The 26,990-nt window shown below is 41.4% G+C and overlaps 1 protein-coding gene across 2 annotated transcripts; it reads right to left on the reverse strand.

The window, feature by feature from the left end:
* Window positions 1-3,265: 3,265 nt before the first annotated feature.
* On the reverse strand, window positions 3,266-26,980 carry WASHC5 (WASH complex subunit 5). Of its 2 annotated transcripts, XM_052704804.1 has the most exons (29): window positions 26,868-26,978; window positions 26,076-26,378; window positions 23,967-24,112; window positions 23,103-23,187; window positions 22,753-22,853; window positions 22,220-22,412; window positions 21,774-21,926; window positions 20,553-20,666; window positions 19,846-20,017; window positions 19,192-19,319; window positions 18,395-18,524; window positions 17,264-17,376; window positions 16,569-16,735; window positions 15,877-15,952; window positions 15,116-15,226; window positions 14,875-15,015; window positions 13,445-13,525; window positions 12,697-12,798; window positions 11,921-12,100; window positions 11,133-11,257; window positions 10,636-10,798; window positions 9,841-9,943; window positions 9,658-9,737; window positions 9,011-9,114; window positions 7,646-7,775; window positions 6,525-6,621; window positions 5,432-5,585; window positions 5,050-5,137; window positions 3,266-3,665 (listed from the first exon to the last, which is right to left on the reverse strand). In XM_052704804.1, the coding sequence occupies exons 2-29, from the start codon at window positions 26,259-26,261 to the stop codon at window positions 3,609-3,611; spliced, it is 3,480 nt and encodes a 1,159-aa protein (XP_052560764.1). In that variant the 5' UTR covers window positions 26,262-26,378; window positions 26,868-26,978; the 3' UTR covers window positions 3,266-3,608. The 2 variants fall into 2 exon arrangements, with proteins under 2 accessions (XP_052560764.1, XP_052560765.1); XM_052704805.1 differs by lacking the exons at window positions 3,266-3,665; window positions 5,050-5,137; window positions 5,432-5,585 and adding an exon at window positions 5,829-5,863 and having other exon boundaries at window positions 26,868-26,980.
* Between the last annotated feature and the right edge of the window lie 10 nt (window positions 26,981-26,990).

The raw sequence follows: 26,990 nt of genomic DNA on the forward strand, positions 1-26,990 counted from the left end.
ACCCTCAGCTAACTTAAATAAAATGTTATACCTGTAGATTTCTTGTGTATCTCTGGATGATGACTTCAATTGGGTCTTGACTTACCAGGAAATACCAGTGTGCTTAAAAGTGCTTAAATGTATACACAATTTTTTTTCCTGAAGCCAATGCCTGGCTCGGTGTTCTGCTGATCAGGCTAAATATCACTGGTTGAAAACTGCAGAGAAAGATCTTGACTGCATGTCTGTGCAAGAGCAAAGTATCGTGGTTTCAGAAAGAGTTCCTGAGCCAAATGTGGGCAAAAGAAGTAAAGCTGCTGGTTAGGGAGCAACATCCACAGGTAGGAGCAAGGTAAGGTGCCCTCTCTGCCCAGAAGTGCTACAGAAGCTCATTTGTAGGTGGAGTTGATTCAGGCATTACAGTGTTGCATTTCTTGGAGGTAATGGGAGAAACTTGTTTGGTGATGAAGTGTTTTGGGTCTTTTGTTGCTTTTTTGTCCTTGATTTTTCTTTTTATTTGCTTTAAGTGTGCACTTTACCAGAAAATGGGGGGGAAGAGGCTTCTTAGTTTCATCTTTTAAAAAGAATCAGCTGCTATGCAGGTGTGCGGTGTTGTGTTCCATGCGAGGAGTGATTCCTCTGTTCTGGGTTCGTGTTTGATGCCTGCTACAACAGTGGTAGTTTTCTTTCCCCCCCATTCCCTCTTATCACCTGATACAGAGTGCTTGATTAGCTTTGGACCAGCTGTTGGAGTTTGGAGTTCATACCTTGATTGCCTTTCTGGCAGCAGTAGTATAATGAGATGTTAGAAGTCTCAGATACTATAGTGCCTCTCTGGGGTGGTGCATGAACAGAGCCTTAAATATTGTGTTCTGCAGCTTCAGGAAAGAGAAGTGCATCATTTCCTGTAGATGTGAATGAAGCGTTAACACCTGAGGAGCACTGGAAGCTTTACACTTAGAGCTGTCACACTGCTACCTGTGGTGTGTTTGGGGAGGGAGCAAGTACCAGCAGGCAGCAATTGCTGTTCCTCATCTGTATTGCCCAAGCTCTGCTGAATACTGATTTGGTTTTGAACAGGTACTCTTGAGTTGGCTTACAATTGGGTCGTGACAACGTGTGTGCAACACCAGCAGTGTTGGGGGGGGGTTTCCAAACATCTGTGGAAATCTGGGAGGAAAATAAAGGAGCAGAGGAAGAGTTAAAATGGATTGCTCCATTTTGTGCAATGAACAGCAGCATTTAAGTCATCCAAGGTACTAAAAGGAAAAGTTGATGGGGTGTTTTAAGAAGTAACTGAACACCATTGCTAACTGTAAGCAAAGTAGCATAAAGCAGAAACAGATGCCCAGGTGTCCAGCTGTAAGTGCTCAGGAATGAGACCCTGCAGTCTCCAAGGCCCTTCCTGAGCTGCTCAGTTTGCAGCAGCAGCCAATAAGGGAATGGGAGGCTGGGAGTTGTCAGTGAAGGAATAAAGGAGACAAAATCATGGGAAACACAACTAAGCATGGAATGAACCTTTGCACCAGCAGCTGTGTGCCACAGCAGGAGCATGAGATGCTCCAGGCTTTGCTGGGGGTGTTTTTAGAGGCTCAAGAGATGTGAAGAGAGCATGTGAACCAGGCTTCAAGCCCGGGTTACAAGGCCAACAAAGAGCACATCTGTAATCCATGCACTGAAATACAATGCTCGTTAAAGGCAAGGCCATGAGCAGCACCCAGGCGGCTTCGTGGGGTTTACTGTGTTCTCATAGGTGACTTGGAAATGGTCTCACCTATTCTATCTCAATGGTTGTTTCTCCAGGGGAGCACTTGGATTTTCTTCAGCTGCACTGAACTCCTGCTGGGTGTTGTTTGGAGGAAAAAAGGCTTAATGGGGAGTAGGGATGGCTGCCAGCATTGGGTGGATCGGGCTGCCCCGTGTGGGGTTTTATGAACTTCATAGTGTATGGCCTTGATTGAGTACTGAGAGCCTGAATGTCCATGGGGCTTCCCAGGTGTAGTTCCTCTTGCAGAGCAGGACCCAGCAAGAGCTGGATTGCTTGTCTGAGGATGTGCTGGGTGTGCTTTGCCCTCGAGCAACTCTTGCTTTGCTTTTTGGTGTGTGAAGCTCTGTCATCATCTGGCGCTGGACTGAAATGCCACTCATTGGCAATGATCTGACTGCAGTGTGTGCATCCCTCCCAGTGGGCACAGGGATGATTTGCTGCCTCGGGTTGTCTGGGCTCACTGCTCTCCCCGTCGCTCATTCAAGTTCTTGTATTTGTGTTGAAGGGTGAGCTGTAAGCTGACAGCTGTGCCTGCTCTGTGGCCATGCGGTAACCCAGGAACTGCAGGTAATGATGTGACAGTGGAAACAGAATGTTGATTTACTGTGGTTTTCTTTGTACCCAGATTGCATTTGCTTATGCACAGCACTTCTCTGTCTCCTGGTAATGTATTTCATGAAATTACAGTTAGGTCAGAATGGACCTTAAAGCCCACCCAACCCCAACTCCTGCCAGAGACTGGTTGCCCCTTCTTGGCTCAGGCTGCCCAGAGGAAATGATCATTTCCAGGGAGGAATATCTGAACTGTGAACCCCCATTTTCCTTAATGATTTCATCACAATTGGTTTTTCTGCTCACTGAGTTACAGCAGTAATTCACATCACTGTTAAGCTGCTACCAGATTTTTCCCTGAGGTTACTCAAACATGACCTGAAACATGAAATTAGTCACAATTGCCTTAGTAACAAAGGCTCTGTCATGTTTTAATCTTTTCTCTCTCTATTAGCTTGTCCAGAACCAACTTTATGAAACTACTTCTGTGGTGGGGACAGGATATTTATATGAATTTGGGGAAAAGTTAGAGCTTTCTCAAGGAAAAGCTTTTACTGTTAAAAATGGGGAGAAATACTTTGATACATTTCTTTTGTTCCCAAGTTCAAAGAGGAACTCATGGGGGCCAGATGAAAGACTTGAGGTTATTAATTTTTCTGTGCATGTCTCTCTCTCCTGTTCTGCACCTTCTTCTGGCAGCAGGTGAAACAACCCACTTCAGCAGCACTGAGCTCCACAGGCTGGCACTCAGTGCCTCAGCAAAGGAGACCCAAGCTGAGGAGTGGTTACCCAGCTGGCTGCATATGAGGCCTTTTCAGCTGCTGCAATGAGAGGATGTTCTCAGTTCTGAGAGCTCCTGGTGAGCACTGCAGGACCACTTAGTGCTATGGCAGTGATACAGACACCAAACCTCTCTTCTCTGCACACTCCTTCTCCCTCCAGCTCCTTTCAATAAGGAAACTGGAATTATTTCAAGCATTTCAATCTCTTTATTTCCAATCGCGTTGCTCATCTGTGATACAAAAGTCCAGTTTCCACAAGTAGTTACTTAGAACAAAAAACCTGAATGATTTATACATAAGCAATGACACATTTATAATGTGCAGTACAAGATGTGCAGTGTGGGGATGAGATTCAGCGCAGATCATGCCAAGACGTAAACAAGCATGAAAGACAGAGGCTAGCTGATGGTTACAGTTTGGTGAGGCAGTACCTGCAGCTGTCTCAAAGCACAGAAGAATGACAATTCTTAGCAGCTGTGCCTTTCTCATCCTCAGTCCCTTGTTTTAGCCGTGGTCCTTTTCCATATTCATAGAACAGTTCTGAATTCATCAAATATGAAGCTAGGCACGTGTGCTTCAACGACCTAAAGAAAAGGAACTGGTCAGGTTCATTGTTCATTTATGTCTTCTGCTCTGCCATTAACACAGCATACTTCATCTACCACCGAGCACCCAACCCCAGTGACCTGAACAAGGAAGGAGCATGGGCCACGCACAGAATGTAAAGCAAGCCCAGGGCTGTGGGAAGATGTTGGGCCTGGAGGTACAGTGTAAGAGTGGAGGAATGCTGACATACTCTGCTGTTTCTCCAGCCAGCACCAGCAGCTGGCAGATGGATACTGGGTGGGGTATGAGGGTAACACTGGAAAGCCTCCCTTAGATCCCAAAGTACATCTAGGAATCAGCAAGTTTTCTTAGCTAAGGTACAGACTAGATCAGATAGGGTTATGACTTCTTATTTACATATGAGATTACAACTATTTCATCTTCAAATGCTGCTAAGTTGCACTTAATCCTAACAGAAAAATCTCTCTACAAGCACAAACTTTCCTTATGTGTGAAACAGAGAAGCCTCCCAGGAAGCCCTGCTTCTTCAGAAGGCAGGCAAGGGAAGGAAATGAAGGGCCAGAGACTCAGACTTTCTGAACAGCTCTCAGCCCTTAGAATATTGCTAAGCTTGTTATTATTTCATTCTGCAACATCTCACAACTTCAGTTTTATCTCTCCCTTTCCTGAAAGCCCCCCAGCAACAGACCTGAAGATTAAACAGAAACAAGCTATTCCTCCAGTCTGTTCAAAACAGAAATCCTTCCTGTATTTTTCACCCTCTCTGATTTTTCTAGAAAAATACATTTACCATAAAGACACAAGGACTAATATGAAGATAGTTCACCAAGTACAGAAGTAACACAAGTTGTACAGAGCTCTAGGTTACACAGACTCAAAAAAATCCATTCTGCCCCACTCCTGTTAGGTAACAGATTTCTCACCTCTATTTTAGCTGGGTGTTCTTTTACAGAACATCTGAAAAGGGTAAAGACTGCTCCTTGGACATTCCTACCAAGCCCATCGTTTTGGATATTTACTTACAGATGATGCCACGTTCTAGAGTAGGCATGAGTATGGTATGCAGCTGCAGCATGAACCAAACTTAGTTTCCCTGAACAAGGCTACATTTAGAATTAGCAGATTAGAATATCTGATCAGAGCCTTTTTTTTTTTCCCCATCTAAAAATATAACTACAGGAATGAAGGGAGAGAAAAATAATTAGCAGTGAATAGCAGTTGAATAGTCTGAAAAGGCAGATTCAAGCTGCTGTAGAAACTGCTGTACCATTGGCTGTCACACGGACATTCCCCAGCATCCTGAAGTCCCTTTCAGCTGCTGCCTTCAGATGTAGACACTCTGCAGTTCAGCAGGGGCAGCAGAGCCAGAGCTGTATGACACAACAGGGAATTTGTTCTTACCTTTCTCGGTAGTTTTGTGTAGCGAACGTAATCCTCCAGGAACATGAGGGCAGCCACCACATCAGCAGGCATCTCTGGCATCTTCTGGCTAGTGTTAAACAAACATGAAGACCACCATCTTATCAACAGGTCAGTTACCTGTGTAACGCTCTACAAGAATGCCAAGCTTCAAATAATACTTCTTCCATGGTGTACTGTGTGATTTCATTACAAGAAGAGACACACTTCAATCTTACTCTCAAGTCAAACAATATTATTAGTTCAAGTGTACTTTACTAAAAAAAAAAAACAAAAAAAAAACAACAAAAAACAAACACACTCTGAAAAAGCCATGGGAACCCTTAATGGAGGTGATACATAAGGAAAAGTGAAACGTGGATACCTGGTGCACTGTTCCATCGTTGAACGAATGAACTGACCGATCAGAGTCAGAAACTGTTCTGTGTACCTGGAGTGGAACTGTTTCAACAAGGTGAGGAGCCCCAGAACTAAGGGAAGCCAGTCGATCTGATCAGCTGGCCGCCTGCACACCACTCCTGCACAGAAAAAAAACAATCCAAATCTGCATGTTTATAGAACAACCTACTGTTGGTGGCAGAGGCAAACATAAGTTATGTATTATCGTGAGATTTTCTTCTGTGCCACCTGTTCTGCTTGTCCACGCAAAAATCAAAAGCCAACATAGCAACCGTGTTTCTCTCGCAGTAAATGGCTTAGTGACATTCATTAAGGCATAGGATGGAATGGCAAAGTCAGCAATTTGGATGTTGTTTCCTACACCACTTTGTTTTGCTTCAGTAAGTCCTGGTTTCAGCTAGGATAGAATCACAGAATTGCTCAGGTTGGAAAAGACCTTCAAGATCATCAAGCCCGACTGCAACCTGACCATACTACCCTAACCCTAACAACCCTCTGCTAAATCACGTCCCTGAGCACCACATCCAAGTTTTTAAACACATCCAGGGAAGGTGACTCAACCACCTCCCTGGGGAGCCTATTCCAGTGCTTAACAACCTTTTGTGTAATGAAGTTTTTCCTGATATCCAACCTAAACCTCCCCGGCACAACGTGAGGCCATTTCCCCTCGTCCTGCCACTGTCACCATTGAGAAGAGACCAACCCCGCTCTCGCTGTAAGCACCTTTCAGATGGAGTCAATTTTCCTCCTAGTAGCTGCCATGGTGCTGTTGTGTATTTAGGATGAGAATAATATTAATAGCTCCAATGTTTCTTCGCTGCAGAGCAGTGCTTATACTGAGGCAAGGAGGTCTCAGCTTCTCATGCTGCCCTGCAGCAAGGAGCTGGGAGGCACAAAGGGCTGAGACAGGACAGAGCCAGAAGTGACCCGCATGGGCCAAAGGGACATCCCACACCATATGACACCATGCTGAACAAACAAGCTAGGGGTGAGCTGGCAAGTGATTTCACATAGGCTTTCATTAGATTTAGACAAACAGTAAGCAACTTATACAATACCTAAATTTTTGCTGTACTGAAGTTTGGGAAACTGTGAAATCAGAAACAGGAAGTTGACAGTGGGAAAATATGGCAGACGTTTTGTTGTGATGTAGATCTGAGGAGAGAGGAAAAAAAAAAAAAAGGCATAGGTTTTCCATAACATGTTCCCCTTCCATTAATAACATGTGAAACAGAAAAAAGCAAGTTACATCATAGAATCACAGAATCATAGAATCGCAAGGTTGGAAACGACCTGAAAATCATCTAATCCAACCACCCTCCCATTCCTATCAGTACCACAAGCACTAAACCATATCTTGTAGCTCCTCATCCAGGTGCCTCTTGAACACTGCCAGGGATGGTGACTCCACCACCTCCCTGGGCAGCCATTCCAGTGCCTGATCACCCTCTGAGAGAAGAAGTTTCTCCTAATGTCCAACCTAAATCTCCTCTGGTACAACTTCTGGCCGTTTCCTCAGGTCCTACTATTTGCCTGGGAGAAGAGGCCAGACCTTTTTGCACCACAACCTCCCTTCAGGAAGTTGCAGAGTGCAATGAGGTCTCCCCTGAGCCTCCTCTTCTCCAGGCTGAATAATCCCAGCTCCCTCAGCCGCTCCTCATAAGGTTTGTGCTCCAGACCCCTCACCAGTTTTGTTGCCCTTCTCTGGACACTTTCCAGGGCCTCAACATCTTTCCTGTAGTGAGGAGCCCAAAACTGGACACAGCACTCAAGGTGCGGCCTCACCAGAGCTGAGTAGAGGGGGGATGATCACCTCCCTGCTCCTGCTGGCCACACTATTTCTAATGCAGGCCAGGATGCCGTTGGCCCTCTTGGCCACCTGGGCACACTGCTGGCTCATGTTCAGCTGAGCATCAACCAACACCCCCAGCTCCTTCTCTTCTTCACACTCATCCAGCCACTCATCCCCAAGCCTGTAACGCTGCATGGGGTTGTTGTGGCCAAAGTGCAGTACCTGACACTTGGCCCTGTTGAACCTCATCCCATTCACCTCAGCCCAGCGATCCAGCCTGTCTAAATCCCTCTGAAGGGCCTCCCTGCCCTCAGGCAGATCAACACCACCTCCCAGCTTGGTGTCATCTGCAAACTACTATATCAAGCACTCAAATGTCAGCCTGACCTTATTTAATGGATTGTGAATGCCAGCTGCTTCCAGATAAGCTGTGATTTCATACAGAAGAGTGTTGTCTTCTTTAGGATAAGGCAGTGATGGATTCTGATAGTGTGCTTCTATATCGGCCAGTATGGCTCTGAAAGAGAAGGAAATTGATTGCATTAAATCTTTATTTGAACTATCCAGAAATAAACTTCACATGATGGCACATCTCATTAATACAGAACCCTTCATACACTCAAATCTGTAAATGGTTACAAGTAAGAGTAAACCACTTTTTATTTTTTTTTTAGATCTTTCTATAAATACATTTTTGTTTAAAAATTAACACCACTTTCATCATTCCAATTTATCATGCAAAAATGACCTCAAGTCTAGGTAAAACCAAGCACAATTGAAACCTGCTGTCCACTAACATGCTCATACAATTTCTAGCTGAGTTGCTTACATTAACTGAGTTAGTTACAGCAGCTGTACGTTGTGCAGGACATGCTCGAGGGACCTGGACAGGCTTTGGAGGCAAGATGCACAAACCTCATGAAGTTCAACAGTGGGGCAATTCTAAGCACAAATACAGACTGGGTGAAGAACAGACTGAGAGCAGCCCTATCGAGAAGGATTTAGGGGGGTTGTCACTGAGAAACTCAACGTAAGCCAGCAATGTCTGCTTGCAGCCCAAGAGGCCAATAGTATTCTGAGCTGCATCAAGAGCATGGCCATCAGAGCAAGAGAGGTGACTGCCCCTCTGCTCTGCTCTTGTGAGCACCATTTGTAGCACTGCATCCAGCTCTGGATGGACACAGACCTGCTGGAAGCAGCCTAGAGGAAGGCCAAGAGGATGATCTGAGCTGGAGCACCTCTCCTGTCTATGAGAAGAGGCTGAGGGAGATAAGATCTCCCTAGAGCCTTTTCTTGTCCAATCCTACAGCAGCTTTCTAGTACCTTAAGAGGTACAGAGCATCAAGTTAAAAAAAGGTAGATTTAGATTAGAAATTAGGACGAAGTTCTTTACATAGGGGGTGGTGAAGTACTGAAACAGCCTGCCCAGAGAAGTTGTTTATGTCCCAACCCTAGAGGTATTCATAGCCAAGTTAGATGGGGATCCGTGCAGCTTTGTCTGGTGGAAGGTGTTGCTACCTGGGGCAGAGTGGGTTGGAACTTGATGACCCCTGGGGGTTTCTTCCAGCCCAACTCAAACTTCTATTCTTAAAAAAAAAAAAGTTTTTTGGGGGTTCAAATTCAAATCCACCAAATCCAGTCAGACTCCATGTTTTACCACCATACAGATCTCAAGACCTGTTTAACTGACAACAATCTGAATAATTACACTGCAGCGAAACATGCAGCCCTTCAATACATTTTAGTTCTTACTTATTGAGGTTTTCCAACGCAGCAGCCAAATGCTTGGAGTCAAACCTGCAGGAGTAATTTAATTCATTGGTAATCTGCCGTCTTAAGATCTGCATCTGACCAACCTGTTTGTGCAAACAAGAAACAAATAAGCGGTGTGTCATAATGAATGCAGTGGGGAAGAAGAAATTAAAATAAAGGAAATCTTAAGGAGTAAGAAAATACAATTTGCAGTAAAATACATTACATGAAGTCCTCATTACACCTCATTCTTGTTCCCCTCGTCTTTTCTTATCAATAGCACAAATATTCATAGCACTTTGAAAAAGCATCGTAACAAAGGCAAGATTAACAAACAAGTTAGTGAGACAGCTTGTTTAAACCCTCAGCATGTTAGACTGCCTTCTGTGTGAACATGGCATGTTCAGGACACACTACTGCTCAAAACTTCAGCCTTAGCACATTCACTCTACACTGTAGGGAGTTTATGGGATTTAAGCTGTGTATATAATGGGAGCTCAGGAGCTCTCATGAATCCAGTCCTGCTTCATCTGTAAAGTTACAGACTTCTACCAACATAAAAACAACACTGTAAAATAAGCAGTCTAAGGTACATAACCAAAAGCTCAAGAGTGGATCCTATGCATCAATAAATAGCGTCAGCCTACCTTCATTATGGAGTCTAAATATGCTGTCCAGATCTTCTGAGTTTTTGCAATTGCTGCAGAGTAAACCTTGTTTGAATTTGCTAACAAAAAAAAAAAAAAAGAAAAGAAAAAAAAAGGGAAAAGAAGTAAATGAAAGTTTACAGAAACACCAGCTTTCTTCCATCTTAACTAGACAGCACTTACCTATAATTCCTTTGAGAGGACTGACAGCATTCATAAGTGCTTTTAACGTATCCTGGACTGTTCGGTCTCGTAATACATTTTTCTGAAACATACTGAGGAAATTCTAAATAAAAGAAAAGAAAGACAGGTAAAATCTCACACATGTGCTATGCTCAATGGTACAACCACATTTTCAACATCAGTCTTTCACTGCTAGAGGAGAAGCAAGAACTTCCACAGATGAAGAGTTCTGGAATCCTGTAGTCAGACCACTTGCTTTTCTGAATTACACTCATTAGTGTTAGGACAACTACAGATTCACCTCCTCAATACACATACCTGCTGCAGACAACCAGTTCAACTGTCAAGTAGAAACTCTTCATCAATGCTTTATTTACAGTCTTAAAATCTTTAACCAGGTTAGGACTAGATTTTTCAAAGGAAGACTTGCTTATGCTCGTGGGCACTATGGGCCACTGCATAGAACTGACACTGTATTTCCATCATAGTGGACTCAAACAGCCCGATCTTCTCGTTGATATCTAGATAGAAAAATAAAACCTGTCCTTAAAAGGTCAACTTCTGAGCACACAGAGGCCAAAACTGATGCTTGAGGGGCATTATGTAACACATAACCTCTACTAACTCCATTTACTCTAGAGCAACAAGTCTATCTGCAACTGATATTCTACCTTTGGGTTGGAAATCATTGAAGTCAAGTTGACTTTCAGAAGTCAATAGAACGTATACTTCACCAGCAAAGTCACTAAGCAGTAAGAGCAACGCGATCTTGAGAAATTAAAGTCCAAGGATTACCTGCAGCTCCTTCACAATCATAAAACACAGCAGCCTGTCTAAACCGTTGAGACCAAAGGTCCCCAAAGTATCCTGTATCTCTGAGAAGAGACGGCTGCTGGTTACTTCCTGATGAGTTTTGACATCGTACCAGGTGTTCATCTGGTCAATATAACACGTGGTTCTAAGGAAGAGGTGAAGAAATAGCATATTTCAGAACGAGCTGCAGACAGTTTTTGTGATGATCTGAGTAACGCGTTATCTTATTCAGGCAGGCACTCAGAGCTCTCTCTCTGCCAGGGTTCCTACATTGTTTTGCTCCTTTTACTAAAATCACAACTTTCCTATTCTACTACTTAAATGCACAAGGCAGATCAAGTAAATTTTAGATAAATTTTAGATAAATATGATGATACGTCAATCAAAAACCATTCGCTGTATATTTCCTTTGAATACAGTGGAATTGGACCAATTCAATGCAAACAGCTTTAATACAGCTTGTGATGCACAGTACTTACTTTGGGTCTGTGATCCTCAGGATTTCTCTACAAAGACGACCAATAAATGTTACAGATTCATCTACAGGTGTGAATTTTGGTATAGGAATATGAGTAGACTGGTATATGCTTTGCCAGTCCTGAATCTGAAAAATAAGTTTTAGTGCATTTTACAGTGTTACCATTGCACATTTTTCCTTCACTCTCAAAACTGTTTTAACTTCAAGTAGTACAACACAGAACAACGCTGTAGGTCACACACAGCAGAACTCTATGAAGAGAAGAAGGAGTCATGACAAAGGGTAAACAAGTTGTAGGTGTGAAGGCTGAGAAAACTACTTCCACTCCTACCAAAAATTTAATCTGCTTTTTTTTTTTTTTTAATGGTAAACTGTCCACTGTTTTGGTAGTTAAGTGAAAATCTCTTCACTCCTCTAGATGTGAAATGTCATAAGACCTGGCAACTACTGCATCTACCTGAGCCTGTGTGCAGATGGCTAACTACAAAGAACACCACTGCAATTCTGTAGTTATTTTCTGTTTCCTTTCAGGAAGAGAGGAAGGATATCTTTTGTCAGTGAGTGATATCAAAGATACCAAAGCACTCTTTTTGGGGCACTTTACTCTTCTGTATAAGAGTAAAGGATGCTGAAATAATTCAGAAAAAGCCAGGGGCAGCTCTTTTTTCATGACAGGTAACATATTTAAAGACAACTGAAAGGACTGTGCATGATGGACTGACTACAAGTGTTCTATCACTCAAAGTTCAATGTAAGAGCATTTATTGACTTTTTGTTCTCGACTACCACCTTTGTTCTTAGGAAGTTGTTGCACTCCTGTTCCACATTGTAGTTAATAATACGAGACACTTCCTCTTGCCAAATTTTTAAGCCATATATATTGACATAATCCTGGATGTATTCAAACGATCGATGGAATCCATCCATTGTTGCTGCCATTTCTTTCAGTTTAGGCATCAGTTCACTCGGCTAGGAAGGGAAGAAGATGATAAAAGTAAAACGGTGAACAAGTAGAACACAAAGAAAATATACAAGACTTCTAAATGCCTTTTTGAACCACAATCTCTCCATGTTTCACTATGCTCCAGCCAGAACTAAAAAAGCACTGGGAGATGTGTCACACATCGTCTGACATTTCAAATCGTTCTTCTTAGAAACAGGAGGAAAAATATTTTATAACTTCCCTTGCAGGACACTATTGATTGATTGATCTAGGATCGAGATTTAGCAATCTGGACAGGAACAAAACAAGGAGCCATAATCCTTATTTTACTTTTTGTATTCTTTACCTGGCACGTTGCCATGAATTACCACAAGGACAGAACTGTGAACTCACAATCCATAGGACCCTCAGCGCAGAACAGAAATAGGTCTTTGAATTCTGTGTACTCCTACTGGTCTATCGCTAATTTTAACATCAAATGAGGCATTAAGAAGTTCAGAAATTCACCTTTTTGCATGAAGGAATTCTATATAGAAACTTATTTCCTAGAAGGAAAAATTATTTTCCCAGCCAGGAAAGCTGGGATACAGGCAAAATCAAATCAAATCAAGCTGTTACACACCTTGGCTCTAGGATTGAAGATGAGTCCCCTGTGAAGAGCCAGAGCCACCCGTTTTACTAGCTCCTTCCTTATTCCATCCTCTAGTAACTGTTTTGGGTCCACCTAAATAGAAGAAACATTTTTTTTCTGAAAATCAGAAAGGTATCAAAAATATGAAGGGATATTTGGTTTACCAAGAAATACATTAAATATTGATTTTGTAATAGGGAAGCAGTGCTCACAGACACACTTTCCCACCAGCTGCATGTCCAGAGGACAAATACTTCAGGTGTAATAAACAGTTCCTTTAAGTTGAATAACAAATGTTTGTTGTTCCCATATGCAAGGTTTGTTAATGATCCATTAAGAATGCTGCACGATTATAAAAACCAGAATGTATTAAGCAGTGTATTGCTTCAAGAAGGGTTGCTTTTGGAGTCCTGAAAGATATAGGAAGAGCAGTAGTTGCCAATGGAAAAAGCAGCTCTTCAGAAAAGCCTGCAGTCATTTTTCCAATAGGAAAATAAAAAATCAAGTAAGGTTGAAGAACTTATTTACAAGGAGAACTGTAGCTTCTTAATGATCTTAAATAACACAGCTCTAATCTGGATGCCATGTCAAATATCTGCTTGAAAACGCAAGCTCATTTTTATTCCAGTTTCTGTTTCTTTATACCTTCTAAGCCTTGCCTAATACGCAGAACTCTATTTGTGCTACAGTGCTAACAGTCACCAAGTGACTTTTTCTTACTGAAATAACAGAACATTACCTTGATGATTCCAACTAACGTAGTTTTCATCATGAGGATGCCTTCAGTGAAAATTGAAATTGCGTGGGTTAGCTTGGCAACCTTTAATAGAAAAAGAGGATACAAGTTACTGAAGTGATTTAACAGATTTAGACAATGACTCCAGAAAGATACACACATTTTCCAGTTGTAGCTTCCCGCTGTAGATTAACATGACTTGCACTGACATACTTCCAACTGTTCATCTTGTTCTAGTCTTATAGTACAGTAATAATTTTTCTTTTAATTAGACTGATATAGCTATGTAACCAGTAGGAGAGAACAGGTGCTACTCAGAAGCTTTACAAAGATTATGGGAGATGTGACTTGCTGTATTATTGCATGTCTATAAACATCAAGTGTCTCCGAGCAGCCTATGGACACAGTTTGAAGTAGAGGTAAAACCTGTTGCCAGTAATGAATCCATTTCAATATTTCCACTGACAAAATACTGCAGCACACTCAGTTTTAAATTATTAGGTAGGCATCTTTATGCTCAGAGTTCAGAAAAGCCAGTCTTTTGCCTTTAAGACATTTGCAATGTAATATAGAGGCAACGCAGTTCCACAGAAGCCACAAGTGAGAAGCTTCCTTAAAATTAAAAGAATATTATGGAATACTGCCTCCTCCATCCCCACTCTCCCTTCCCCCAGTAAGCTTTCACTGAGTTTAATGTGCAAGTCTAAGTGCTTGGATCTGAACATCAGCTTAATTAGAGATCACAATCTGTTTAACTAACAAGTGAGTATTTTGAGAAAAACTGCTGGAAAAAGATGGCATTCTAACTGCCACTTGGAGAACTAAAGGATATATTATTTGGGAGAATTAGGGACCTATTCAGATTTTCCTGCTCCTCATAATCTTCTATCAAAGATGCCTACGTTTGCTCACCCTCCCAGACCAGTAACAGTGCAGAAGACATCACACAGCCACAGCCAGCACTGAACAACAGCAACTTCTTCATCTGATCAAACCAACACACCCTCAGTCTCTATTCATATTTGAAAAAGCTTAGCCCTGTGCTTTATTCAGTCTAACCTTCCCTTCTCCTGGAGCACACATTGCAAATTGTGAAAGCTCCATTTCAGACTTGTGCTGTTGGTCTGTTCAGTGCTCCCTGCCCCCAGGCCCAAAATCTTGATCCTTGTTTACAAACAGATTTAACTTTCCTCTCTTTTTCCACAAGATCAAAAATTAGACTTTTACAAACAGAAGGGAAGTTACTCATTTGTCCTCAGGAAAATTATGGTATTCACATTTAATAACACACATCCATTTTAATTCTTACTCCGCTGACACGCTCAATTCCACTTTTAAAAGCATAACCCTATGGGAGCAGTATCTATTCAAATTTAGGCTGAAGGCAGCTACCCAGGGGTACGATTTGTAGGAGTTCCCTACTGTAACTGCACCTCGTATCGCGGCCCCAGCTGAGCATAATCTCGTAGCTTGTCCTTATCAAGGCGAGTTGGCACTTCAATGATGTCGTGGGTCTGAAGCTTTATTATCTTGAGAAGGGAAGTAAACATGCTCTCTGGAATTATCTGTAGAACCTTCATAAAAAAAGAGAGATGAGACAAACAGTCATTATAAATAATCAGAAATGGTGGAAAAATGATTACAGAATGAGACGACGTCTGTCCAAACGCCTACCTTTCTTACATAGGAAACCAGCTCACCAGAATAATACTGTGATACACTGAGAAGATCAGGACTGTTTGCTTGATTGATACGGAGAAGCGGCAGGTCAAGAGCAGAGGCAAGCTAGAAACAAAATGAACATTTTAACTTCACATCTGCTTTCCTAATAAGAATTAGATGACTCAACTCTTTTGCCTGGGCTCTTCAGCTACAACTCTAAGTACTACATTCTTCCTAAGCAGCAGTGTTTTATTACAGTGTCACAAAGTTCAGTATTATGCCACATTCCTCACTTTATCATTGCAGAAGCTATTTTTTCCTGTGACTTTACTCTCCTCTCTCCCCTTCCCATGCTATTTCCCATTCTTAACTCCACAAACAATACTTTTATTTGATGCCAGATCTTCATTATGACACAAAAATGGCATAACCAATCTATCTTCAGTCTCCTCTGATACACATGCAGAAAAATCAATCTTTGGAAGTGATGTCTGCAGCAAGTAGCTGTAATGTATTGAGGCTGGATGATGAGGCTATTTTGTCTAGCAGCAGCAATGTTACTGGCTCTATAGAATAACGTAAATAACTCGGTTTCATCTCCAGTAAAACTAAACTTGAGTTAATTCAGTAATTTTACTCTAACAAAGCTGGATACAGAAAATAGTGGTAAAAGTGATTTAAACTATTTGTGACTTTATAGACTTAAAGCCTATTTAACAAACACTCTGATTGACTCACACTGTTAAAATACCTTCACATACCCTCATACTTACCTTTAGAAAAGTAGCTCTGAGTTTAGTTACCATAGATGGACTGACTCTTATGCTTTCCTGCATTATAGATGTAAAGCTGAGTAGGAAATAAAGAAAACAAATCAGCTCCTTCCCCTGAAACTATTTTCAACTCATTTGCCATTAGCAACAGTGTAATCCAGAAATGGCATAGGAGATCTGGGAAACTTCACTAAAAAAAGATTTTGGCCAGAAGAGCTACTGGCTAGAAAAAAAAATGTAAGGTGGGGGAGGTGGAGGTAAAGCCAATGACACTGGGGATGGAAAATGAAGTAGCAGCTTAGCAAAAGTGCACTATGGAGAAGAAGTTCTGTACGTTTTTTCTTTCTGTGTCTGTTTTTGGTTGAAAAGGGGAAACCTAGTCAGACCAAAGGGTGCAGATAGAAACTTAACATGACTGTTACAGTTAGACCAGGGTAGAAGCTTCACCTGCAGCTCAGAACATGGATAAGAGTTAACAGCCATGCCTGAGTAAGCCATGGTAAGAGTTAAATATATTCAACAACTCACATATTTTTTAAACTGGAGAGTTTAGCACAGAATAGTATCAGTTGGATGGGACCTATGAAGATCACTGAGTCTCACTGTGCCATAATGGTAAAAACATTCACACACGTTACTCCTTTGAAGTTCCACCACTGATGACTTGGAAGCAACGGCTCCTGCTGGGATACCTGTCAATCAGTTGCCAAGCGTAAGAAAGATCGCCCACTATCTGCATGGTGATCAAGACCTCTTCTTTAATGTTGATGGTTCGGATCATCTGATGCAGAAATTTGCGGGTGTCAGCCAGAAACTGGCAAACTTGTAGGTTAGTTTCCAGCTGGTGAAACTCTTGGACCTGTATTTACAAATAAAACAGCAACAAAAATTCCCTTTTCGGTCCATTCACCTTTACAGGCGGCCACAGAAACAAATGACTAACCTGACATCTCTTCAGATAGTGATACTGCACTACACTGGCCTATTTTAGAGGGTGTTCAGTAAGATATTTTGTGAAGTTAGTGCAGCAAATGTACTGGGATTCTGTTATAACCCAGAAAGAGAAACACGACGCCGTAACAAAATATGGTATTTTTATTTTGCCTTCAAAATTACCCTCTCTAGGTTGAAGTGAATTTCAGAATTTCTCATAAACTAATAAGCAATGCTGACAAATAACATTTGGGACTGAATTCATTTCTCCATTTCATCCAGATATCCCCATTAGTACACAGCTGCAGTTAGCACAATTTTTCATGCTGTATCTCTTATTTTACAATCATAAGGGAAGTTCTGTATGTACAAAACTGCAAAGATACACACACTTAACCTATTGTTAAAATGAAAATCTGCTTTGTAAATCATTGTTTGTATGTCTTTGCCATACCTCCTCCAGTGCCTGTATTAGCTGCACAGTTTTCCTGCCCGCTGCAGTGGAATCATCATAGTTAAGAGACATTATTTGCTTGGAGATTTCTCTGAACCAAGCCTGAAGATTTTCTATGCAAGAACAAGAAAAAAAATTAATCAAATCTTTCCATGGGTGGTAAAGAAGTAATGATGCAGGCAACTTGCTGGACAGTACCAAAAAAACTCCCAAACAATCCACCAAGATACCCCAACAAAACAAAACCAAGAAACTCTAATTGCTACACATAAGGGAGATTATTTACAAAGTCTTCATCTCACTTTTTACATTACTAGCCTTTCAATGCATAGACTTTTAAAGGAGCAAATGCTCAGGTGAATATTACAAAACAATTATAGAAACAAACTGGCATTACAAACATCTGTACAAAGAAGCCCTTTAAATCATGAATTCACATTTTATAAATGGCTTTATAAAGGCAATTGTCTTGTCAGTTGCAATTTGTGTGTTCTGGCTACAAGCAGCCCTTACACTGATGCTTTATGCAGTTTTTGTGATCAGACTAGACAGCAATCTAACATTTTTACATCACCAGAATCAAAAAAAAGAGATATTTCAAAAACACAGAGCGAGAAATTCAGAAAAACAGATCCATGCTTTTGAAGAGTTGGAGAAGCTCAGAAATTTGGTAGAGAAGTAAAAAGTAGGTTTGAAAAAAAGAATATTGATACAATAAAAATCCAGGTTACAGCTAGGAAAAGAATGCAAGGAAACCTTGAAGCATCACCACGTTTAATTGGTATGATCTTTCCACTCCTTTTTACGTAGAATACAATAACATGAACTCTATTACACGTGGAAAAGTGAAATGGTATTTCATAACCTTACCTGCCACCTCTAAACAAACTGATACAAAATGGACTGAAAAATACAGCCATGTAAATATTAGGAAGCTAAACGAGGCTTACATATGGCATATACACAGTAAACCTAAGCAACACAGCATGTAAGAGACCTCAGTGGAATCTGAGGCATGTCAAATATTTTGTATTATCAATATTAACCTCATCTATTTTCTTTCAGTATCAACTTAGAAATAAAAAGCACTTTTTTTTCCCCTCTCCCATCAGTTCAGTTTCCAGTCATTACCATTTTTCTCTACTCTTGTGAGAGGCTTGACTCCTGAAAAGACATCAGCAAGCTCAGTCATCCTTTCAGATCCCTCTTTTTTGTAATTCTCCCACTTTGTCTGTTTTTCTGACAACATTTGCTTGAACATCTATTGAAAACAAAGCATTTGCTTTATGAAACTGGCAAGATGACACACTAAAGAAAACAAAATAAGATTGCGAGGTCAGATGGAACTGACTTACAGGGAGTGCTGCATAACTTCAGGACCTTACCAGAATATTAAATACGAAATTAAAAGCACTGAGAAGTACAGCCAGTGAGATGAACGTAGTGTGACAGAAATAAACTGCATATGCACACACACAGATATTGTTGGCATTCAGCCAGTTATAGAACACCCTGCACCTTTTTTTTAATATTTACAGATATTACAAGACTCTGAGCTAACGTAGACTTATACCTCACATAGTCATCAGCCTACAAAGAGGCACTCTACTCCAAACAGCACGTAATTAAAGCTCAGCACACTCTTTGATATTTAACTTGTTCAAAGAATTAGCACTGCTCACTGTCCGGATGTTCGTGCAAAGTTCTCAGTAAATACTAAGACGCAGGGAAAGAATGAAAACTGCCAATTACTGAGGAGACTGAAGAAGTCATCAGTCATTTGCAGCTCTCTACAGAAAGCCCACAATTAAATGAAAAGAATCCATTCCTTCTAACTCTTCTGTGTAATAAATGTACAACTCTGCTCGACTCTTCACTTCTGTTGTGCTGTTAAAGGGAAAGCAGTGAAGAAGGCAGTAGCACATTACCTCTTTCAGAATGAATTCAAACTGAGCTGTATCCAGAAGAAGCTGGAATAGGACCTTGGGATTGTACTTTGAGTCTGTTAGAATCTGATCCTTTATCTGGCGGAGACGTTTGTTATTTGGATCACAAGCTAAAAAAGGAAGGACAGCAGAGTAAAGAATTTGGCCAAACTTTTCAGTCTTTGTAAGTAAATTTGTATTTAATTGTTTGAAAGCAAAACCATTTTGGTCTCATAGGCTTGTCCCCACTCATCCTGCATTTACAAGGATTTCATCAGCTTTGTACAGCCTGCATTTGAACTGTAAAGGTTTCTGGGGTGCTTCAGCTTCATTAACTCTTCTGCTGGCTTCTGCAAACCAAGTGTGAATTTAGCACTCCTTATTCAGAAGCCCATAGATCAGCATTTCTTAAGACTGTAATAGAAAATGCACGGAGATACAACACCTCTCACATCATAATATATGCACATTTACATCATTAATGATTTTGGGAGCACAACAGCAAAATAACAGCTCAACACAGCACTAAAAACAGCAGGTGACATTTTGCTGACTGCACACAGCAAACTTCTCTCAGGATGTGAGATGAAGCACCGGAATAGCAGGGTAGACAACTCTGAAATAACAGTCTGGCATTACCTGGTAATGAGGTCTTACCTGTGTCTGCAGTGTGAAGCATCAACCAACGGATTGCCACATTGCAGTCTCGCAGGCAATTCAGCAGTTTGGGGATATTGTCCAGCACCAGCTCTTCCCTCAGACAGCCCTCTTTGAGAAACTGTTGCACCTGAGTGTGCACTCGCTCAGTGACTGCAGCATACCTGTTTGCCTTAGAACATAAAGTGTTTACATCAATGTAATCCTGGTCTCTAAGGGAATGCACTATGTACATCAAGGCTGGGGCTTCTAAGAACTCAATGGGGATGAGACCAGAAAAGTGTTCTCATTCCTAATACAAGCTTAGGAAGCATCATCTAAAACTATCTTGCTGTGTGCCACATTACCAACAGAAACACAGATTCTAAAACAGTTACTAAAGAAAAACCAAACACTACAGTTAGCTTAAGATATGCTAATACTGAACAACACCTTGATGAGCACCAGCAACTATTCTGTCAAGTCACAACCTTGAAACTCTCAGGGGAAACAACCACAAAAGGAGGTGAAACAAGCAATGCTAGGAGGACCAGAGCTTGAGACTCTGAAGTATTCTTTACTTTGTTATATATAACAAGTTACTCAAAGTATTCTATTGGAATAAAATTCAAACAACTCTGTACATGAGAAAAAAAAAAAACACAGATATTTGAAATGATTACACAGACTGAAATCTTGCTAAAAATACTGAAACCTGGTTTATGTACCTGCTCTTTTACATTTGCAATATCCAGCGTGTAGTTGAGGGCAGTTTTAGCAGCTTTGTATGGCTCCCATGCTTCTGCTAGATTTACAGTGATTCCCATATAAATGCTAATAACCTAAGCAGAAAACAAGAAGTGTTAGAAAGTGATATGTTATAGGCATGAACAGCAGCTGGCCTTTTGATAGCCATGTTCTTTGCTGCAAAGTAAGAAGAAACGACATGAAGCAGAGTTTACTGGAGGCTTAGTCAGTTCAGAAAGCAATATGATGGTTCCTTCTATCATTATGTCTAATCCCTGTAAGAATTCTTCAGAAAAGGACCTAAGCAAACTGGCGGACACACTGAACATGAATCAGACTAATTGTACACTAGACTACGCCATTCAGATTGTGGCCAGTGGATTGAGGGAAGTGACCATTCCTCTCTTGTCAGCCTCGTGAGGTTCCATTTAGAGTAATGTGTCTGTATTTGAGCCCCTCAGTACATGATAGACATGGACAAACTAGAATGAATTCAGTGGAAGGCCACTAGGATGGAACTCACTATGGAAGGAGAGGCTGAGGGAGCTGGGTTTATTTGAGTTACACCTCTTAAACCTTCTTTCCTCTGACTGCAAGCTTCCACTGCTTAAATGGAAGTTATGTGTAAGACAGAGCCAGATTCTGATCAGAGATACAAAGGAAAAAGTCAAGAGGCAAACATCACAAGCTAAAAGAGAAATTCCAGTTGAACAAAATGAAGAAATTCCTCATAAGGAGAGTGATTAGGCACAGCCACAGGTGCTTGCAGACGCTGCAGAACCTTCTATTTAGGTACATTCAAAATGCTACTGGACAAGTCCAGGAATAAACTGATTTAAATCTGAAGTTAGCCCTGCTTTGAGAAGAAGGCTGGACTAGAAGATGCCCTCATGCACCTTCCACTCTACATTTTTCTACGAAGCACTCTACCACGATGGTATCAGATACAGCTGGTTTAAGCATTTACAACAATTATTGTTATATTTAAAGAGCAGCTTATCCTTGCTTATCCAGAAGGACTGACTCAGAGTGCCTCATTCAAATTAAGATTGCTTCAGAAAAGAATTGGAACAGATGCACAGAGAACACTCGTTTGGTGTTTTGTTCTTTCTTTTTTCAGAAAGCATACTGTACAAATTAAGTATACTGCTTCTATAACATTAAACCCAGAGAAAAACATTTAAAACAAAATTAAATTTTACCCAATTATCAGGGAAGTATTTATCCACTATCTCTCTCATTTTTGCTTGCTGTGTGTGAAGAATAGAAGCATCAAAATACAGTATCACATAGAGCATAGCAGCCTGAGTAGCCAGAGCAGTGCTGCGGTGTTCTGGTAATGGATATGCAGAAACCTGGGAATGGAGACCAAAAGAAAGCAGCACATAATATAATGCAACAAAAACCACTTGCAGTGGTTTAAAAAGTACTGCCAATCCATCAATACACATACAACATATAGCATACTACAAGATAAGGGGGATATGCAGGTAAGCTGGATGTGCTGATACATGCAGTGTATTTAGCAGACATATTTTACAGAATGTAGAATTTGACTGTGGAGATGTCTGCTAACTTTTACAGGTTACAATAATAAGCCAATATTTGGCATTCAGTTTTAGATCCCTCTTATCTCACAGAAACTTACCTGATTATAGATGTCGTCTGACCGCAAGCGGCCAACAACCATGCTGATGAACGTTTCACTTATGGGTACCCTGCTGAAGTAACTCTCAGGGTAGTTTGGAGGTCTTTTAGCTCCAGGTTGGCTTGAGTACCCAGTGCTCCGAAGCAACTTACAGATATCATCTAAATTGGAGTCAGCAGAGGATCGGGCAGCACTGTTTTACAAAAGGAACAAACGAAAACTGAGCTGTGTGACCTCATAGTCTCCCCCTTTCACTTCCCTTGGAGCTGCCAATCTTAATCTTACAACTTAATCTGAAAGTCTGCCAGTGGACTTCAAATCTCTTGCTCCAGTTTTGCAGTGAGACCCAATAACAATAGCTCATGCTATGAGCTCTGCTGATAACCAGTGAGCTCTGCAGAATTATCAGTCTAGCTGAATGATCAAACAAGTGCAAACACTTCCATTTATCTTAATGCAATGACTCAGTGAACCGAGTAAACCATATTACATTCTTTCTGCTGTGAGTACTTCTGAACACCAAACTAAGTTACCTGTATCTGTAATAGGAAACCAACATTCTTTCTCTGACTTCTCCTTCAATTTTCTGGTCAATGACCAGCAGCATGACTCCATACAGATAGAGTGCTTCACACTGATTGGGAAAAGCAGAATGAAGGACATACGATTTGAAGGATCATTAAAAGACAAACAAGTGCTGACAAACTAACAGAACGTCAACTACTCAGTCAATACAACGTGAGAAACAGCAGGCTGTACTTTTGGTTGTTGTCCTCCTCAAAGCAAGCCACAGCATTACAGTATTCTTGGAGAATTTTAATCTTTCTCTAGTTTTGCTTTTATCAATTCATTTTCTACTATTACAACATTTTTGAATACTTACTAAAAGTTGTTTTCCATCTTCATTAAGGAGCACAGTTTCTAATGTTTGCTGGATGTAAATTCCTTCATTGAGGTCATCTAAATATCTAAGAACCATGACAAAGAGTTGGTAATAGACTACTTTAGTCTCAAAATACATCTCCTCAGAACTCAATTGACCAAATTCCTCTGAAAGTCAACAGAGACAACAGAACACCTTGCAGCAGCACAAGCAGCAGCAAAGGACAAAATGAGAGTCTGGATGGAACTCTTAGAGCCAACCAGTTGGCAAAACACTCCTCTCATTTCTAAGTGACCTAGATTCCGTAACTTACAGCTCACATCCTCTTAATAATCATATGGGAGGGTAACAGCTTGAGAACCATGTACTGAGAAGAAAAAGCTCCTCCCCAAGTGCAAAATATAGCAGAAATATCATATTTTCAAGTAATCACAAAAATACCCCCTAGAAACATGTTAAATTTATGTCAACTGCAATTTAAAAGGTGGAGCTAGAAACAGAGACTGTTCATCTGGATGAAGAGTATTTCTGCTTAGTAAAGGGCTTTCCAGTAAAATTACATGTTATCATATGACCAATGTTTCCATACAAAACCAATAACAACAGCAAATCTTAGATTTAAGGTTCTCTGGATTTTTTTTCTTTTTACATGAACTTTTCCTATTGCATTTGCAGGCAGGCATAGCAAATTTAAGGCAACCCCACTGAAGAATTGAGTTAGGAAAATAATGACAATGAAATCTAAAAAAACAAAAACAAAAACAAACAAACAAACAACAAACCCACCAGGATCTGGCATATTGGTTTGCAAGACCACAAAAATCTAGTCTTCAAGAAACTCTGCATGCACTCATGATACTGTACCTGTTTAAATCTACGATGTATTTATGTACACTCTGAAAAGCTAGATAAAATCTTGTCAAAATTTCAATGTTGTTTTCACGAAATTCTTCATCTAAATCCAGTAGCTCTGGTTTTGCTTCCAGTTTGCCTTCACATGCCTCAGGCCCCTACAAAAAAGACAATTACATTTAGAGACAACGTTTGACTGTGCCCATAATGCTCTTCACTAGGACACAAAATACACAACTACCAGAATGACAGTTACAAGAAAACTAACCTTTCCTATTAAAACAAGAACTTGCAGTTTTACAAACTGCTTCATGATTGAAAACGTATTCCATGAGGAATTTTACACTTTTTTTTTTTAAACACAATCAATTTAGATATGATTTCTTCTATGCAGACAATGGAAAAAGACGATTAACACTTTGGGTAAAACTGATGTATCTGAAGCCATAGTGCAATCACTTTGAAAAGCAGCAGTGCTGCTTTGCTTCCTTAACATTCAAAAATCTTCTGGTTTCCACAATAGTTGTATTTCTTACCAATCATACCTATCTGCTTTTCAGTTTCCGAGTAATTTGTGTAAATAAAAATAATTAAGAAAAAAAAAATCTAACAAACACATCTAAAGGTATCTGTGAAATCATTTGTGCTTCAAGTTTCCAGCATCTGAGGCTCCCAGCCAGTGCCCAAAGTTTCAGCTCCTATCAGTTCTCCTCCTCCCCAATACTGCTGTACTACTAATATGAATTTCAAATGTACAAACCGGCTAAAATCAAACTACACTGCATCTGCAGCTCCTTCTAAATCATACCGGAGAATGATAGAGGGATTAAGCTTTTTGCAAGATGTAAGGAAAACAAGGACTTTGCATGCTCACTACTCTTCATTTGTTGATTCAGCACACATGACAATTTCAGCGAGCGAACAATCACAGTACTGTCCAACAGGAAAGCACGAAGCAGCCTTCACAGCTGCAGAGAACAAGCTACAGATAACCAAAGGAACATGGGCATACTGCCCACAGTACTGTTCCAGAAACCCAACCCACTGCACAGGCTCAGAACCTGGTAGTGAAAGCAACATTTGAAGTTACTGCAGGAATAACACCCAAGAAGAAAACCCACAACTCAAGTCTTATATGACCAGTGTTTGCCAAAACTCACAGGCCAGATGACTCATCATACATTCTGAAAGACTGTTCTTCTACATACAAACATAAAATTCCCTTCTAGTACTAAAACTCTATGCAGCATGGGTACTGGTTATTACTTCTATTCTGCCCAGGTGCCTGTGAACAGAGCACGTACCAGTCTCCTTCTGCTCACTGAAATTGAGTAAGATGAGGCTAAGTATGATCAAAACTATACAAAATGCAGGACGGTCCAAAACTGTTTTTGTGTTTGTATGCAAGCATATCCCAGTTACTATCTCAGTTTGGTAAATTTTTGGTAAGCATAAAGCAAACAGCAAGTCACAGAAGCAGTAAGGTTAGATAAGACCACAAAGGTTATCTACTTCAACCATCAACCCATCACCACTGCACCCACTAAACCACGTCTCTAGGTACCACATCTACCCTGTTCTTCAAAACCTCGAGGGACAGCAATCCCCCTACTGCCCTGTACAATACCTGACCATTCTTTCTGGGATAAATTCTCTCCTAGTACTCAACTCAAACCTTCATTGGTGCAACATCAGCCTATCAAAAACCACTCAGTCTATTACTGTTACCTGGGAGGATGACTCCCACCTCACCAGTCTCCTTTCAGGCACCTTTAGAGAACAATAAGGTCTCTCCTAATCCTCCTCTTCTACGATTGAAGAAACTCAGTTCCCCCCACTGCTCTCTACTAGATTTGTGCTCCAGACCCTTCATAGCTTCACTGTCCTTCTCTGGATGCAGTCCAGGACCTCAATGTCTTTTCTGCAGGGACTGAGCACAGTACTCGAGGTGAGGCCTCACCAGTGCTGAGTACAGAGGAACTGTAGCAATAACAAGTCACTGCAGTCACTTCTGAAGCACGTTAGTAATAAACACAATAGTCAGGAATCGGTTTGGTAAGCCTTACGTTCAGGACAACAATGCTTTACAGAGAAGTCTAACAACAGAAGAAAGGGGTTTACCTTAAAGTAACTGAAATCAAAGATGATATCTCCATACTTCTGTTGATCAGCCTTGTCCTTCAGCCTGAAAACCCCAGGGATAAATTCGGAAAGTCTTAAGAGCTCTGCAATGATAGCATTTCCACAGGAGACAATCCGAAGAATTGCCTGACCACAGAGGTTATTTTCAGCAAGAAAATCCACCATCGTGGAGCTGGATGTGAACACGCAGCACAAGTCCTGCTGCCTGTTTCTGACCACCCGCTTTTAGGTCGTTTGATGAAGAAATCCTAATGAGAAAACGGGCTGCTCCATCAACAGCACCTGCAGAAACAGAACCAGGCACATTCAACTCCCGAGGGACACTGCCTAGGGGGCGTGTGAAGGGTCAGCGATGGGATTAAATGTTCTCAGCAGTCTTTTCCAAGCTGAATGACTCTACAATACTTCTGAATCTACGCAGATTTTTAAGCGCACACCTACATCTTTCACAGAGCCACAGAACTGTAGGTTCTGGAAAGGACTTTCAGAGAACATCGAGTCCGGTCCCTGCAAAGCAGGCCAATAAACTGCAAATGCAGCATTTAAAGCGCTTGGTAAAACCAAAAGCACCGCGTTCCTCCCCAGCACGCGCACGGTGCTCGACGCGCTCCCCGTCGCCGGCCGCCGCTGCGAACGCAGCGCGGGGCGCTCCGAGCCACAGCCCCACACGCCCAGCCGTGCCGCCAGGCCCTGGGCTCCGCCGCCGCCCGAGGCCCGGCTCTCTCTCACCGCCTCAACCCAACCGCGAGCCCCAGCGACGCGCCTGCTCACCGCGCCCCGCCGCGAGGCAGCGAGGAGAGCTCGGAGGGCCGCCCGAAGGGAGCGGCGGCGGCAGCAGGTGAGCGCAGGCGGCGGTACGGCTCTGCGGTACGGCTCGGCCCCATCACGTGACGG

Source organism: Tympanuchus pallidicinctus, unplaced genomic scaffold (genome assembly GCF_026119805.1).
Source record: "Tympanuchus pallidicinctus isolate F22 unplaced genomic scaffold, pur_lepc_1.0 scaffold5, whole genome shotgun sequence".
Classification (NCBI taxonomy): domain Eukaryota; kingdom Metazoa; phylum Chordata; class Aves; order Galliformes; family Phasianidae; genus Tympanuchus; species Tympanuchus pallidicinctus.